General features: G+C 32.8%; 1 protein-coding gene across 11 annotated transcripts in view; it reads right to left on the bottom strand.

The window, feature by feature from the left end:
- The window catches only part of ROBO2 (roundabout guidance receptor 2), a 1,653,426-nt gene that overhangs the window by 48,751 nt on the left and 1,589,138 nt on the right, over nucleotides 1–15,537 (bottom strand). For all 11 annotated transcript variants that reach the window (XM_033131291.1, XM_033131233.1, XM_033131225.1 and 8 more), the window contains 3 exons: nucleotides 10,610–10,792; nucleotides 2,407–2,449; nucleotides 834–961 (listed from right to left, as the gene is read on the bottom strand). In XM_033131291.1, the coding sequence (XP_032987182.1) occupies nucleotides 834–961; nucleotides 2,407–2,449; nucleotides 10,610–10,792 (354 nt within the window). The remainder of the gene's footprint in view (nucleotides 1–833; nucleotides 962–2,406; nucleotides 2,450–10,609; nucleotides 10,793–15,537) is intronic.

The raw sequence follows: 15,537 nt of genomic DNA, 5'->3' as shown, positions 1-15,537 counted from the left end.
AAGTTCACTCATTGTCTGTACAGTCTTCTGCTGATGGACAACTCATATATATGTGCCAAACTAGACACTGGGGCCAGAGACTTCTCTAGTCTCATCTTTCTCAACCTATCGCTCTCCTATTGCCTGGATGAGAAGATGGAGGGTGAGGTGCAGATTATTTAAAATAGGCTCAATTCTCTCTCCTTATAAAGACCTAAGGAGAGGACTCTGGCCCCAAATCTGGAGACTTCAGCGTGTCAGTTACTTACCACCTATTTGTCTTTTATTTGAGGTACTAGTTATCAATTGTAGAAGTACAGAAAAGTTCTCTCTCAACACTTTGTTAAATGTATTTAAGTGTGTATTCCTTATATGATATATGAGAATAAGGATCATCTCTATTTACATGATACTATATTTTTACTGTCTGCCATAGTGATGGGTACATAAGACAAGTTTTATATATATATATATATATATATATATATATATGTGTATATATATATATATATATATGTTGAATGAATTAGTAAAGTGAAATGACTACTCCAAAAACCATAAGCTCTATTTAGCAGCATTACTGTTTTTAGTAGTCTTGTACTAATAATCTTAAAAATAAAACGTATAATGATTTTTATCTTGATTAGTAATGACTTCCTTAAAAGCTTAGTTTTCTCACGGTAATGTTGACACAATAGTTTGACAATAAAATATCAAGCACTGTACCACACTGTTATTATATGTGCTTCATTCATTTTAATTATGAAAGAAAATACTCGCTAATATATCTTTTTAAAAACATCTAGGAAAGACAAACAAAAAAGAATAACAGAATTTTGAAAGACACAACTTACCTCCACGGCCAAAATTCCCAATCTCATTTGGGCCACTATTGCTATTGTTTACTGGCAAGCTTGTGGCTGGCCATGAATCAGCAAGCCATGGGTAACTGGGATCACCAGCATTTAGAAGACCTGGACGGCTAAGACAGAAATTAAAAGAAAATCAACCCATGGAACTCAATGAGAGACTTGGACACCTGTCTCACGCACTAAAATTAATTTAAAAAATGAAGAAGATTTTAATTCACCTCAAATTAAAATGTGTAGGCTCTCTAGAACTAATGAAGTACAGCAGTTCATTAAAGCTACGTATAGATCAACTCTGTCAATGGAAGCAGAAGAGTCCTGCCTGGAACTCTGCCGGCATCCCAATGAATTCAGTAGTGTGCCCTGAAACCGGTGGGAATCGGGACCAGAGCAGGATCCTGAAACAAGCTTTGCTGATAAATTGGCACCTCAAAGGAAAAGTTGCTCAGAGTTACTGCTCAGTATCAACTATTTCCAGGATTTGGGGATATTGCTTCCCCAATTCCTGCAACCCCTATGTTTATCTGTCCCCTGTAGGTTATAACCTCTGTTATAAACCCTCGGGTTTGATTTAGGTCAAGGAACTTGAGGGAAATTAATGAACAGTATTTATACTCTTCCATCAATAGCACATTTCCAAGTTCTCTAAGTTGAAAAAAAATATTATGGGTATATTAAAGTTTTTTTGTTTTTTTTAAGGTAATAAAAGATCCACTGTGATCTGGTCCAACATGTATATAGAGTCTATAAGAAAACTTTCTTCACATCATAAAGAAATTGCATCTTTAATATTAAAGACGGGGATTCTGATTCCTTCAGAGATTATTAACATATTTACAAAGACACAGCAACATCTATAATCGTTGCACTTTTCTCTTGATAGACACTTTCTGTCCCTCAGAGAAACATGTGTTTCTATGGAAACTGTAATAAGAAGACCCAACTGCTTTTTTGCTACATTCACTGGTTCTCATTAGACCTAATCTCTTTTTGCTAAAATATTGATTAAATGGGAGATTGGAAGTTATTACCAGAGTCTAATTACAATTTCCATATTGGCAAAGGGAAAATAGATGAGAATATATGGGTTTGTTATCAGCTTTTATCAATTTCAATTGAGTATCCAAAGTTGTGGAATCCAGGCCTATCGAGCTATAGCCTATTCATCATCCATGAATCATTTACTTTGTGATCGATTATGTGTAATTGTTCACTCACAGCAATTTGGTGAGAGCCAATAAGGAGTCTTAAACAACAGCAACTTCATTTGGTAATGTCTAATTAATGCAATAAACATCCTGCTAACAAATGAACACATTCCTTGTGATATTTACTACTAATTTCTTCAGGGGCATCTGGGAGATACGAAACATCTGGACTTGATTCCTGTAAAGTGCTCAACAGATAGATCATTAAACCTGTTGTAAGCCATTTAATTCCTCCTTGAATTTTCAGACTTATAAGTGATCATTTATTACAATAAAAGCCTCTTACTACAGAGTTTCCTCAGTCCTTATTAAAAATAGCAATAATAAAACTAAGAATCTCCTTAGCATACCTTCCATTGCTCATTAGACCTCCATCTCCTCTTTGAAATGTAACTGCAAGAAAAAAAAAAAAGACACATACACACAAAAGTAGTCAATATTAATTACAATTAATAACAACTACATATTGGCCCTTAGTTTAGAGCTAAGACATCTGGGAATTTTAATAAAATATAATTACCGTAATTGTACACAGAGTAAAAAGAAATGATTTGGCCTCGGGCAAAGCTATCATTTGTTCCAATTTAACTAAGACGTTTTAAAATTCTTCAAGCCAAAAGTATGGTTAATTCAAAGGGGCAGTTTGTGTTTCAATGCCAAATGTTACAACTGTTACAATTGGTATTTATGATGGCATTGGAAAATGGACAAGTCTTAATGGGGAATTATTAAATCATGACTTTCAATCTTAAATATGGGTGTCCTAATTAGAAGGACTACACAAAAAACAAATACTACAAATTGAAACAGGATGGTTCAAACAGGTATTAATAATACCATCCTTCCAATGATACAAGCAAAACAGGTACTAATTGACGACACATTCCTCACTATCACAAATCCTTTTAGCAGCACTGATAAGCACTGTGAGTTGAACAGCTGCAATTACAATAAACATGAACTATAATTAATAGAGAATAACATACTTAGTGCTTTGTTTCATCATCCAACACTCACAAAAATGAAATTTGCAAATAATGGATACTGAATATATTCCAATTGTATATAATCATTAGAAAACCCAAGTCCTTTATAAAACTGTGGAACTTATTAGCAATACCAGTGAGCATCCAGTAAAGCCACAGCTGGAGAATCCACTCTCTCCAGGCTCCAGATCCCATTCCACAAATAAGAACATAAAAATGGATTTCAAGGATTAACCAAGGAATGTAAATATCAATTTGGGTCCATCATCATTTATCCTAAACCTCAAAACAGAACTGGTGTTTAGAAGTTTATGGACTGCAAAATTGCAATTATGACCAAAATTAGTATGGGTCAGCTAAACCAATCACTAGGGGTGAAGGAAAAAAAAATCATTTCATCTATGCGAACCATACATAGCTTATTTTTGGAATATATTGATTTTATTTACTATGATTTTTTTAAGTTAGTGACTAAAAATAAAAATAAATGAAACATTTATGAATTTAATCATACTTTAAGTAAACTGAGGACCTATTATTACTTAAAGTATAGTAAATACTTTAGTAAAAAAAAACAAAAAAACACAGTAAATACTTTTTAACTTAAATAATCGCTCCACAATTCATCTGATTGACAAGATATTCCTCACCATCACAAATCCTTTTAGGAGCACTGAAAAGCACTGTGACTTGAACAGCTATAATTATAATAGACGTGAACTGTAATTAATAGACTCTAACACGCCTAGTTCACCTATTCCTCAAGTTTGTACTATAAAATATGATCACTCTTTAAATTTTGTAAATTGACAAAAGCCATTCCCCAGTCCTTTCCCTAAAGTCAACTGATGACATATCTCTCATGACATCATAATTACACGAATGATCATAATACAAAGGATCTATCAGGACCCTTCTGAGGCACTACTTCATGAGGCAGTGTTTCCAGGAAAATTTGCTGGCTCCTGACGTATATTGCCTTCATAATTTTTCAGGTAGTATCTCAAATGCATTAGAAAACAATCCTGACATAACTTTTACATCTGCCTGTAATGGGCTATGGACAGAAACTTGGAAAAAATCAGATTATACTGAATTCTACTCTGCTTTCTGATGGTTCACTTAAGTGCTTGGAATCAGAGTCAGTAGTGTGTCCACACCGCATTGCGTCCCTTTAATAACAGCTTTTAGCAACAAAGAAAGTATTAATCTAAAACAATTAATGAAAAAAATTGAGATATTGTATAAAGGTCTGATTAGAGGAATAAAATCCCACAAAATGTGAAAACAGAATAGTTAATTAGCTTTCCATCTGATGTGGCATTCTAGTTATATGGTTTTTTATGGACTAGCAAGTGATTTTTTTTTTACCCTGCTAAAAGAAAGCTAAGATAATATTGTGAATTTCATTGTGAATATGCAAATAAGCAGGCACTGAGGGGCTACAGCTTAAAATGTGCTCTTAGGAGAATATAGGGAGAAGCTAAGTATTTCTTCCTAATTTAGATGCTCTTTTTTCCCCCACCTAAAGTTATAGCCAGAGAAATAAATGATATTAGAGAAAGGAGGACAACTGAAGCAGAGGCACAAAAATTGAGTTGCACTTAACTTTTATATACTAACCAATGATAAATTCTTCATAAAATACATCCTGGATACCAGCTATACAAATTATACATACCAATTATACAGGTGAAAATACACAGTACATTGTGTAAATACACAACTCACTTAAAATGGTCTATAGGCACCATTCAGTATATATGAGAATCTTCCATTCTGTATGTTTCTACCAGAAAAAAGTAAACACTCTTGTGCTAATAAGATTACTTAGTTGTCTTTTTAAAGCAAGAGAAAAAAGACACTTTTTAAAGTTTCCTTTTTACGCTCCAAAACTTTTAGATTTGTTCCATTTCAAATATAAAGGAAAAGTAACTGAGTTCTATTCGACCATGAGATTAAAGGCATACTAGAAATAAGGATGCACAATTAGAACTCCTAAAATGGAAGTCGTATTTGGTGTTTTGATCAGCATTTTTTGTGCAGAGCAAGAGAAACATAAAAATGAATACCACAGCAAATTGAAAGGTATTTTGAGGTAGCTGTTATTTCAAAGAGATGTTGAACTACCTTGAAGCTAAAAGCAAAGATGGTGGGAGTGTATAGGTGGTTGGACAACCTTGCTCTAGTTATGGTTTCGATACTCACATTGCAGTCATTTTGTGCTTCTCTGAGATTAATTTGAAATAAGTATTAGTATCTAACATTAAAACTTTCAGGGAGCCATATATAGAAGTTTTTAGCTGAAACTAACTGAAGAATGCTAAGGCTTCCCGAAAGTTCTACAGACACCACAATCTTAAATGTTTTAGAACTGAGTTAAGTATCTTGAATTTATTGCAATATGTAAAAAGGATATATGGTAAAAAGATTTTGCAAGTTTATACCATACATAAAGTACCACTACTATTATCTGACAGGATTAATCCTAATCCCATGCCTGCTGGAAGTGAAGGGGATGGAAAACATAATATGTAATAAATTGACATTTTGAGGTAAGGAAGCTTTGAGAGGGCCTATCTCCAGTAGGCCACATTTTTGTACTCCAAATGGAAACTTTAATGTTGCCAGTCAAGCCTCATTCCCTTTTTTGATAAGCTATTTCTCAAATGTGAATGTGGATTAATCCTCTTTTAATAAGCATTAACTCAGCCCAGATAATCAGAGTATAAAAATTCCATCAAATCTCTGAGCTGTCCTTGGATAGTTTTGTGAAAGAATTTATATTTCACCAACAGTTTTAAAAGCTATGCTTTCAGTGTTTAGCATTTCATAATTTGCTCACTCATTAAATTGTTTATATTTATTGAGTTTCATAAAATCTCTTATCCTCAGAGGTAATAACAGTCATAAAATGAAACTCACCCACTTAAAAGTAAAAATATACTTACTTTCATTAAGAAGTTGATGCATTAAAATTGTGAATAGAAAAGTGAACAACATCAATTTGAAAAGAGTCATGCAGTGCTCACGTAGATTGAAATATGAATATGTATATAATTTATGCAATATATTTGAATATATATTTTATATTTATAACATTTATATTCCATATTAATATAAATAATATATTTTACATATATTTTATATGTTGCTATATAGAATATTCATGGAAGCTACATGTCTTGTATTCAAGTTTATGTTGTTCACTTTTCTATTCGCAAACACTTAAACATATATATGATCAAACACCTTCTCTCGATTCGAAAAAAATCACTTAATATTTTCTGTCCAAATCTCTTTACAATTTTATTTCACCCTTTAACACCCTTTCACCCTTCAACAAAGGTATTGAATTCTTCTAGCACTGAGGGATGTTACATGCAGTGACAAGTAGACTGTTAATGCTCAATGAAGATTAAGATTAAGAAAAAATAACACTGCAGGTTGCTCTAGGACTATATAAAATGATTTCATGTAGAATATGAGAAATGAAGATACCTTTGCTGTTCTAGCTGCCCCTCTTAGTACCACATGCAAACCTGTGGTGCACGTTTGTGTCGGAAGAATTTAAATGAAGGATAAACAGGGATAAAATGAATAGGAAGTGAATGTGTAATGTTGTCCTAGGGAAATTTCTAATTTCTGCTATGTTCAGAAGCGAAACATGTTCAGCCCAATTCTCCTTTCAGGTCATTTAAGTGTATAAGTTTGCATTTGATTTTTGATCGTTACTTTTACCACCTAAAGTGTTAATCCACTACTGCTCTATGATAAATATGTCAAATCTCTGTAAGAAAAATATTAATACAGAGAAACAGGTTTCCCCCCTTTCTTCTAAGTATTCAATTATGAGTTTTCACATGACAGAGAGTCAAACACTCACCACAATAAAAATCAGTGAGTAAGTTTTTATCTACATAGGGTGAGGGAAAAGCATCGTGATGAGAGTTAGAATTTCTAACCTGCAAGGTATTTATGTATCTTACCACTAGTTAAAATATTCCCTGTTCTACCTCTAGTGGTTAAAAAGAAACTTGGTTAGTTTGTTCATTTATTCTATTCTTTAGATTCCACATATAAGTGAGATCATATGGTATTTGTCTTTCTCCACCTGACTTCTTTCACTTAACATAATATTCTCTAGGTCCATCCATATCATTGCAAATGGTACGACTTTAGTTTTATGGCAGAAATGAACAAACTAACCAGACTCAGTCTCAGGGATATAGAGAAAAAACTGAGTGTTGCTAGATGGGAGAGGGGTGGAGGTGAGGAAGAAGGTGAGGGGATTAGAAAGCACAATCGGTAACCACTAAATTGCCATGGGGATGCAAAAGAGAGTTTGGGGAATACAATCAATAATGTTGTAAAGATTTTGTAGGGGGTCAGATGGACACTTGTCTTACTAGGGAGACCACTTCATGGACGGTGTAGGTGCCTGACCACTGCAGGGTACACCTGAAGCTGAAGCTGAATAATAATGAATGTCAACTATAATTTTATATATATATATATATATATATATGGTTACAGGATGTAGAGTACAGCATAGCGAATAGAGTAATGAAATTGTAACAGCTATATACGATGTCAGAGGGGTAGTAGATTGGGGGAGGGGGATTATGACTTTGTGAGGGGTATAAATGTCTACCTATTACAGTGTTTTGTACACCTGAAACTAATAAGAGAGAGAGAGAGAGAGAGAGAGAGAGAGAGAGAGAAACTTGAAATGAGGAAAAAAGGGAAAGCTGAAACCAAATTGTATCTGCTTTACAATTCTACTCAGGGTAGGTCTAGCTTTATTAAAATGCATGTCTCTTAATATATGTAACTTGCATCAGATATTTAAGTACAATCCAACATCACTCTTGGGGCTTGAAATAAATGAAGTGTCTTGTGTTATAAATTAATTGAAATACTTATCCCAAAGTAGACTTTTTGTTTATCTGGAAAAAGTTATTTTGCTATCATGAATCAACAATAAAATTTTGACACTATATAGACATTACCACGTAGCGAGAAAGTGGAAATATTAGGACTTTCATCTTGCTAGTAAAATCACATGGTTTTCTTACTTGTGAAATTTATGATTCCCAGAGAAATTTTTTATGACAATCAAAACATAAACAGAACCAATACAAATAGAGTATATTCTCTATAATTTTTATAACACACTTTAGAGAAAAATAGCCATGTATGAAATCTCTGTGCTCTTAAAATGGATCATTAACTCATGCATGAAATACCAGAAATTTAAACTTATGCTAAATAATCTATTAATCATTTCTATTAAATTCTCCATATTATCTAAGTTGTATAAGGACAAGAATATACAACTTTTAACTGGTGGAATATAGGATATTTACAGAGGAAAATGTATAGAAAATATCACCAAGTCAGATATGTAACGCTAGGTACCTGTGGTTTCAATTTTCATTTGCTTCTCACCTAGAAGAATGGAACAGCAGTTGCTGGAAGGCAAATTATTAGTAGTTGAAGGTGAATCCATTCTGAGAGTCAGCCATCTATCAATTAAGTATAAAGGTTTTGAAAAGCTGCTCTCTTTTGGCCTTATTCCAAAATGTTTGAAGGGTATAGCACCTTCTGAGTTAGCAGTTCTTCTATAAGCAGATGGATATCCATCACTCTGAGAAACGATAATAAGAAATGCACTGTTCTTGTCAAGCTCAAAGACCAACAAAATTTCAAATGAAATGCGTTAAGTTTTAAAAAGACCTGTTGGAAACGAAGTCTGTCTGACACAATTTCACTAATAAGCACAAATCTACTAACTATAAAAGTGGTGTTATTTATAAGGAGTGAGTGAATGAAGAAGTATGGAGAGTACTCATGCAACAGTCCAAATGCATATATCTTAGAACTTTACAGTAAATAGTACAGTCATTGTTTTATTGTTTTCACGAAAGTCAAGCACAGGGATGAACACAAAATAGTCCTTGAATTAAATCAGTTCTGCCTTATGTTTTATCTGGTTTATATGAGTGTGTTTATATGAGTTGATTAAGCAGATAGGCCGATGTACAATACCTTCAAGGAATGAAGGAAGAGGACTAGACTGCAAATCAAGAAGGTACATTAAGGTATCATTAATGTTCAAGACTCTGACACTCAGCAGTTACCATAGTGCCCAGCATACTTTTCTTGGAAGAATCTCTCAGTAGTGTGCTGCTACAGTACTCGGATGAAAAAGCATACGGAAAAATGCATCAACAACCAATGAAAATTGAGAATGACAGAAGGATAGCAGATCATAAATGCACGGAAGCCTCTTTTCAGGGGATTCACTATACTACTTTCTCTAGTCCTGGGAATTTAACCTTTATTTTCATAAGATATGGACATGAGCCACTATGCTATAATCAAATGAGCATATTTAAATGCTGTCAAATAACAAGCCAGACAACCAAGTGGGTGCGATCCTTCCATTTTGCACTCTTTTGACACTCTCAGGAGCTTAGAAGCCTACAAACTACAGAAGCTTATAAGCTTATTAAGCGGTAAAACCTCTGTCAAAATCAGTTAAGATATTTATGTTTCTTACCAAGGTTACAGAAGATTGAACCAAATGTCTCAAAAAATTCTGAAGTATTTGTAAGTTGCTGTTGAATTAAAATGGTTGCCTTATACATTTTATAAAGTGTGAAATACTGTGAGACAATTTCGTTTTATGATTGTTGTTCGAGAAAACACTTAAAATGAATTGCGATTAAAATTGTTATGGAACATAGCTTCAGTATTGAGTTCATTCTTTCAATCAGTGACTTGATAATTCCTCTCTCTCTCTTTCTCTCTCTCTCCCCCCCCTTCCTCCCTTAGAAATATTTTAAAGGCCACACTTTTTGACATCTTTGAATTTCTGTTTTTGATTTTAAGAAGAAAACATTTTAAAAAAATAGTTTGAACATCTAGGGTCTTCTTTTTCTTCTTCTGCTTCATTTTCTTCTATCTAAAATGCTGATTGGTCACCTTGAAATACGTAGACATCCTATTTAAGGATTCTTAATTCATGCATCATCAGTTTTATTAATTCTGGTGAGATTTTTTTTTTTGCTTGTTTTATTTTACATCTGGAACATTTCTTATTGTAATCAGAATCATCAAATACTAAATGCTATATTTCAAATATTTCCTTTTTTTCTTGAGCATTTTAGTAATACTCTTGCCTAAATCTACTTCACAAACAATGGCTTCATAGCATGCTAAGTCTGTGTGTGTGTGTGTGTGTGTGTGTGTGTGTGTGTGTGTGTGTGTTCCTGTGTTTTGAAGAATTAGTTGAGAAAAACGATTAAGCATTTATCAGTGTGCACTCTTGTTATGCTTCATTGAAGATACAAGAAAAACATTGCCTTATGGTCATAATGTGATATGGTGAAGAGAAATGCATTAAAACATGTCATTTATAATTGCATTTTACAGAACAGATGTTTAAAGCAAGCCCAAAACATTCACTCATTTGCTCACTTGTTATTCCATTCCATTCCATTCCTTCTTTCATCTCATGGCTTTCCTAAAGATAAGAGATTTTCTTAGCTTAGTCTCTTACCTGCATAATTACTGAGTCCCTTTCTCTTCTTTCTTCGCCAATACAGCCAAATGCTAAAACCCATCAAAATTACCCAGCAGGCACCACCAATACCAGCTATAAAGGCTGGTTGCTTCACAACATCAGTGATTTGTTCAGTTATACTGTTATTGTTTTCAGTAATGACAACTTCATTACGTCCCCCTATAGAAGAAACGATAGTTTTAGTAATCATTAAAAAAATAAACACAGCAATACATGCATGGTGCAGGAAAGGCACAGAAAATTAGAAAATTCCTTTGAAAGCAGGTAATATTTGTTTTCTCCTGAGTCTGTCACAATTATCGATGAGCATATTTTATGAGTTTAAGAAGAAGAATCAAATTATGAGTTTGAAATGTGATTAAGAACATTGCGCCTTTATGTGTTGGTTCACAATGGACATATTCAAACTGCTTGATGATTTATTGCCTTACAAATGAGTACTAACATAAATGCTAGGAGTTGAGATAACAGTAACTTTTCTTCAGTTAGATAAAGTGGGTTTTGATACAATCTTGTTAAAATTAAAACAAACAAACAAAACCAAAACAGAACAAAAAAATAAAAAAACCCTGCAACATGCAGCCCAGAGTGTTTACAAATTGTCTTTCCTCTTTCCAAATTAAAATGTTCATGATTTAAAAATATGTAACTTAATATTATTGTACCAAGGAACTTATTTTCATCAAACATCCATTAATTTTCTGGAATGTATTAAAACAACTGTATAAAACAACAAACTTATGTAAACATCCTTTCATAAATGTTAGTATCTATAATTAAAATGTCATGAAAATATAAAACTCGTATGTTCCCTTAAAGTATTTGAAACTAATTTGAAAATCCACTTAAAATTTAATTCAAAAGATAACTTTAAAAGTAATTCTAAAGTCTACATAGTTAAAACATGCATTTAGACCTGGACTAAGATTATACTAGAAGTAATCATTTTTTTGATAATTTAGACCACTGAGAGATAATTAAGAAAATCTTAATCCACATTTTTAAATAGGCTTAAAACTCATGGAATCATAATACCACTGAAGAGCAAAGATTTAGGTGTTTATTTAACAGATTAAGGAATTTAGACACTGAGAAGTAAGATTTCTGATGTCAAAATCATACCTCATTAGTGAATGATCAAAGACTAAAATTAAATTGTAATCAAAATATAAATGGAACACTTCAGCATATCTCATCAAAAGAATGTATGATTTTTATTGTTTTCGTTGTCATGGCACTGAAAAATATTAGAAAGAGCAGAGATTTCAAAGTTCCATGTTTGAACACCCATCTCTGCCATTTCCTAACTAAAGTAGTAAGCTTACGTGGGGCACTTAATCTTTTTGAGGATCTGTTTCTGTTAGCTGACAGCAGTACTATTTCATATATTTGGGAGGATTGTAAGAGATGACATATGTGAAGAGGTAAATAGTAACACGGTAGTTTGTGACTCAAAATTATGGCCAATTTAAGGCTAAGGGTTACTTTGAGAGCCACTCTGGTAACTTCAGGGATGTAAGGTGTAAATTGTTTAGATGTGAGAGTTCTGCAAACTACAAGTGAGTTGTTTACCACACTTCCTCTTTTTTTCCAGGGCAGAAAATTAGCCTACATTTTCCAGACTCCTTATAGTTGAGTGTAATAAAGTGACTGAGTATTGACCACTGATGCATAGGCACAAGTAATGTTTACAACCTCCAGACCTGACCATACTCCGCTGTGACAAAATTGGAAGGATGCTGACCCCCTAAGAGATGGCAGAGCCATTGATTGGAAGGATTGAAGTTCCCTGAAAAACTGTATGAACTAGAAATCTTATCCTCCATTATTCTAACCCATATGAGACTGGGCTACAAATAAGAATTTTTTATTTTGTTAAGCCAATCAGAATGCAGGCTTGTTTGTCATAGTTGTTAGCATTTTCTTATACATACTTATATTTCATTTCTGAAGTGTTTTTTGTGTTAAATTCCAGGTTTAAAAACCAGATTCACTTATGTAGTAAACCTGGTTCATTTCTCCAATCTATCTGTTCTTAATTATTATAACAATAAACATAGTCAAAAATGTATTTAAAATGAGCTCATGTTTTCAATATGTGACATACACGTATCTAATGATTTTCCTACCGTGTTTCCCCGAAAATAAGACCGGGTCTTACACTAATTTTTGTCCCAAAAGACGCATTAGGGCTTATGTTCAGGGGAAGTCATCCTGAAAAATCATGTTAGGGCTTATTTTTCGGTTAGATCTTACTTTCGGGCAAACATAGTAGTTACTAAAAAAAACAAAAAACAAAAAGAAAAACACCATATAAAACAAAGAGGGAAGAAATTTTCTCCTTCATTTGTGTAAAAGGTCCATAAAATATTATATGTAATATAGTGCAATATTCATGTTACCCTAGGTGTATTACTATTTCTTATGCTGCTGGAATTTTTGAAACAGTGTCATCAGTTGGACTAATTAGAGCATAGACAAAGAATGTGTGTGACCTGTAATGCTCCATTGTTCTTGCAGACAAAATATATAATGAACTATAATGTCTTCCTCCCATTGGAGAGTAATGAAGAACAAAACTAATTTGTTGGACGAAAAATTAATTAGACACATCAGATTCAATTGTACCTATTACTGTGAAAGTTTGCAGCTGTTCCACATATTATTATCAACTATATATGGTAAGCGTAAAATAGCCAAATGATTTAACAAACAACAGCTATATTATTAAGTAATAGTACTAAAATTTTTAAGTCACTCTATATTTGTTATATGGCATACTGTTTGATGCCTATATACGTAAATGTATTAGTTTGCATTTGTGTGTCTGTAAGTGCAACAAGATAGAACTACAGACTCTTTGATGTAAACTCATCTTATAAGTAGAAGCTACAGACAGAAAAAGAATATTACTTTTAAGCCTGTGTAAGGTTATTATGTTTATACAATATTTTAATTAATGGTCCCTTAATGGAACTTTCTGGAATGAAACCTAAACTGAGAAGGAATAGATGAAACAGTTCTTGGTCTGGCAGAAGACAAATCTAAAATTATTAGCTATAAATTACATCAAATGCCAATACATGATTTAATTAAAGCCAAGGGGAAATGAGGTAGAGCTTGAATCACTTCAAGTGCTGTTTCCAGTACTGAATAGACAATAGGGAAAGCATAAATTGAAATAGAAAAGGAGATTAGCCATCACTAAATCACTTTTCAACTAAGGAAAAACACTGTGTAGATAAGGTTATCAGACAAGATGTTAAGGTAGATATGCAGGGGTAATTAAAGAAACAATTAAGGGCTTCTTCACTACAACAGTAGATATTAAATGGAAATAAATCTCTCAGGACAAATAGCTTTTTCCTGGTTGAATTGTGCTCGTGTGTGTGCGTGCGCATGTGTGTTTATTTCAAGTGATTCCATTTTCTATGATGACAATTTGGATAGTGCATGTTCTAACTGCATGAATAAGAGATGAAATCTCCTAATCATTTATTAAATTATTTTGTATTTCATAGAAACATTTAAAAACAGTTGTATGATACACTAAACTACAACTTAAAAGGTACTTGTTTGTTTGAAGACCTAGCCTTTTTTTTTTAAAATAACACAAGAGTTAAGACAAATTTTCCATTTGATTTAAAATAATCAAAATTAAATGTATTATTTTAAGTTACTATATAATTCTTCAGTTTTTAACTGTCATGACATGAGCTTGGTGAAATGGTATTCTTGCAATTATTTACTTGCCTTCCAGTGCAATAAATCCCTAAAGTATGGTGAAGCAAATAGGTAATAACTACAAAACAACAACCACAGAACTTTCCCATGTTTGAGAATTATATTTATTATTAAAGAGTATAAAAAAGGAAAATGTAGATATTTGGCAATCTTACTTGTCTTTGAGTTAAAAAATATATTCAGTCAATCTATTTCATATATGTACTAGAGAGATTGTAAAACAAAGCTTTGTTTACTTATCTAGAAGCTTTCATAGAAAACTATACCTTTTAAATATGTGTTATATATAGTTTTTTTAAGTTAAAAGTTAATGGCTTATATCTAAATACTATAAATGCCAGTTAAATCCTTTTGGATTTACTTGTATTTCATTCTTATTACAATTTATTTTAGAAAAATCTCAGAAGGGAAAGATTGTAGGTTTCCCTCAGGTTAAGAAATTAATTCAGTCTGTATGACTAATTAAGAAAGGGAAGGCAATTTAGAGGAAAGTTAATGCTATAAATTTTTCTCTTTAATGCTTTTAATATATACAAGAAAGAAAACTTGGAGAATCTGAAAAAAATTACAATTATGACTGAATATTAAATCTCTCCATATATGATAAGTACTTTGTAATAAGAAACAATTTTCCAGAAATTGGCAGTATGCTGTGCGCATCACTTCAGAAAATAAGCAGAAAACCATGGGAATGGCACATTCACTTGTACCAATCTCTAGACAAGTGCTTTTAAAATATGTAAATTTCAAGGAGAATATTTTTAAAAGTTAAAGACATTGGCAAGCAAATAAAAGCAGGGAGAGCTGAAGATTTTGCCTCTTGAAAGAAGAGAACCACACCAAGGAAAATCTGCATTAGGAGGGCGCTTTTGTCCCTTCAGGATCTTTAGGCAGCTAGAACCCAAGCTGAAAAACTCAATCTTGTTGATATGATATGTCAGAGGATAGAATTCAGAGTTGTCAGAGTAACTGATACTTAAAAAAGAAACCATGAGAAAGAGGAGGCTGCAGAGGAGTGACGTTCCCACATTTGTATAAAAATCTCCCCCACCCCACCCCTCCACCCCAATCCTAGGGTGAACTCTAAACTATGCATGCAGAAAGAAGATTCCAAGGATCTGGTGAAAACCAAAAGCTAGAAGACTAAAAAGACTAAGCAG

The sequence above is a fragment of the Rhinolophus ferrumequinum genome, chromosome 2 (genome assembly GCF_004115265.2).
Source record: "Rhinolophus ferrumequinum isolate MPI-CBG mRhiFer1 chromosome 2, mRhiFer1_v1.p, whole genome shotgun sequence".
In the NCBI taxonomy this organism is placed as follows: Eukaryota; Metazoa; Chordata; class Mammalia; order Chiroptera; family Rhinolophidae; genus Rhinolophus; species Rhinolophus ferrumequinum.
Note: the sequence above shows the minus strand (reverse complement) of the source record. Positions and strands in the feature narration are given on the sequence as shown.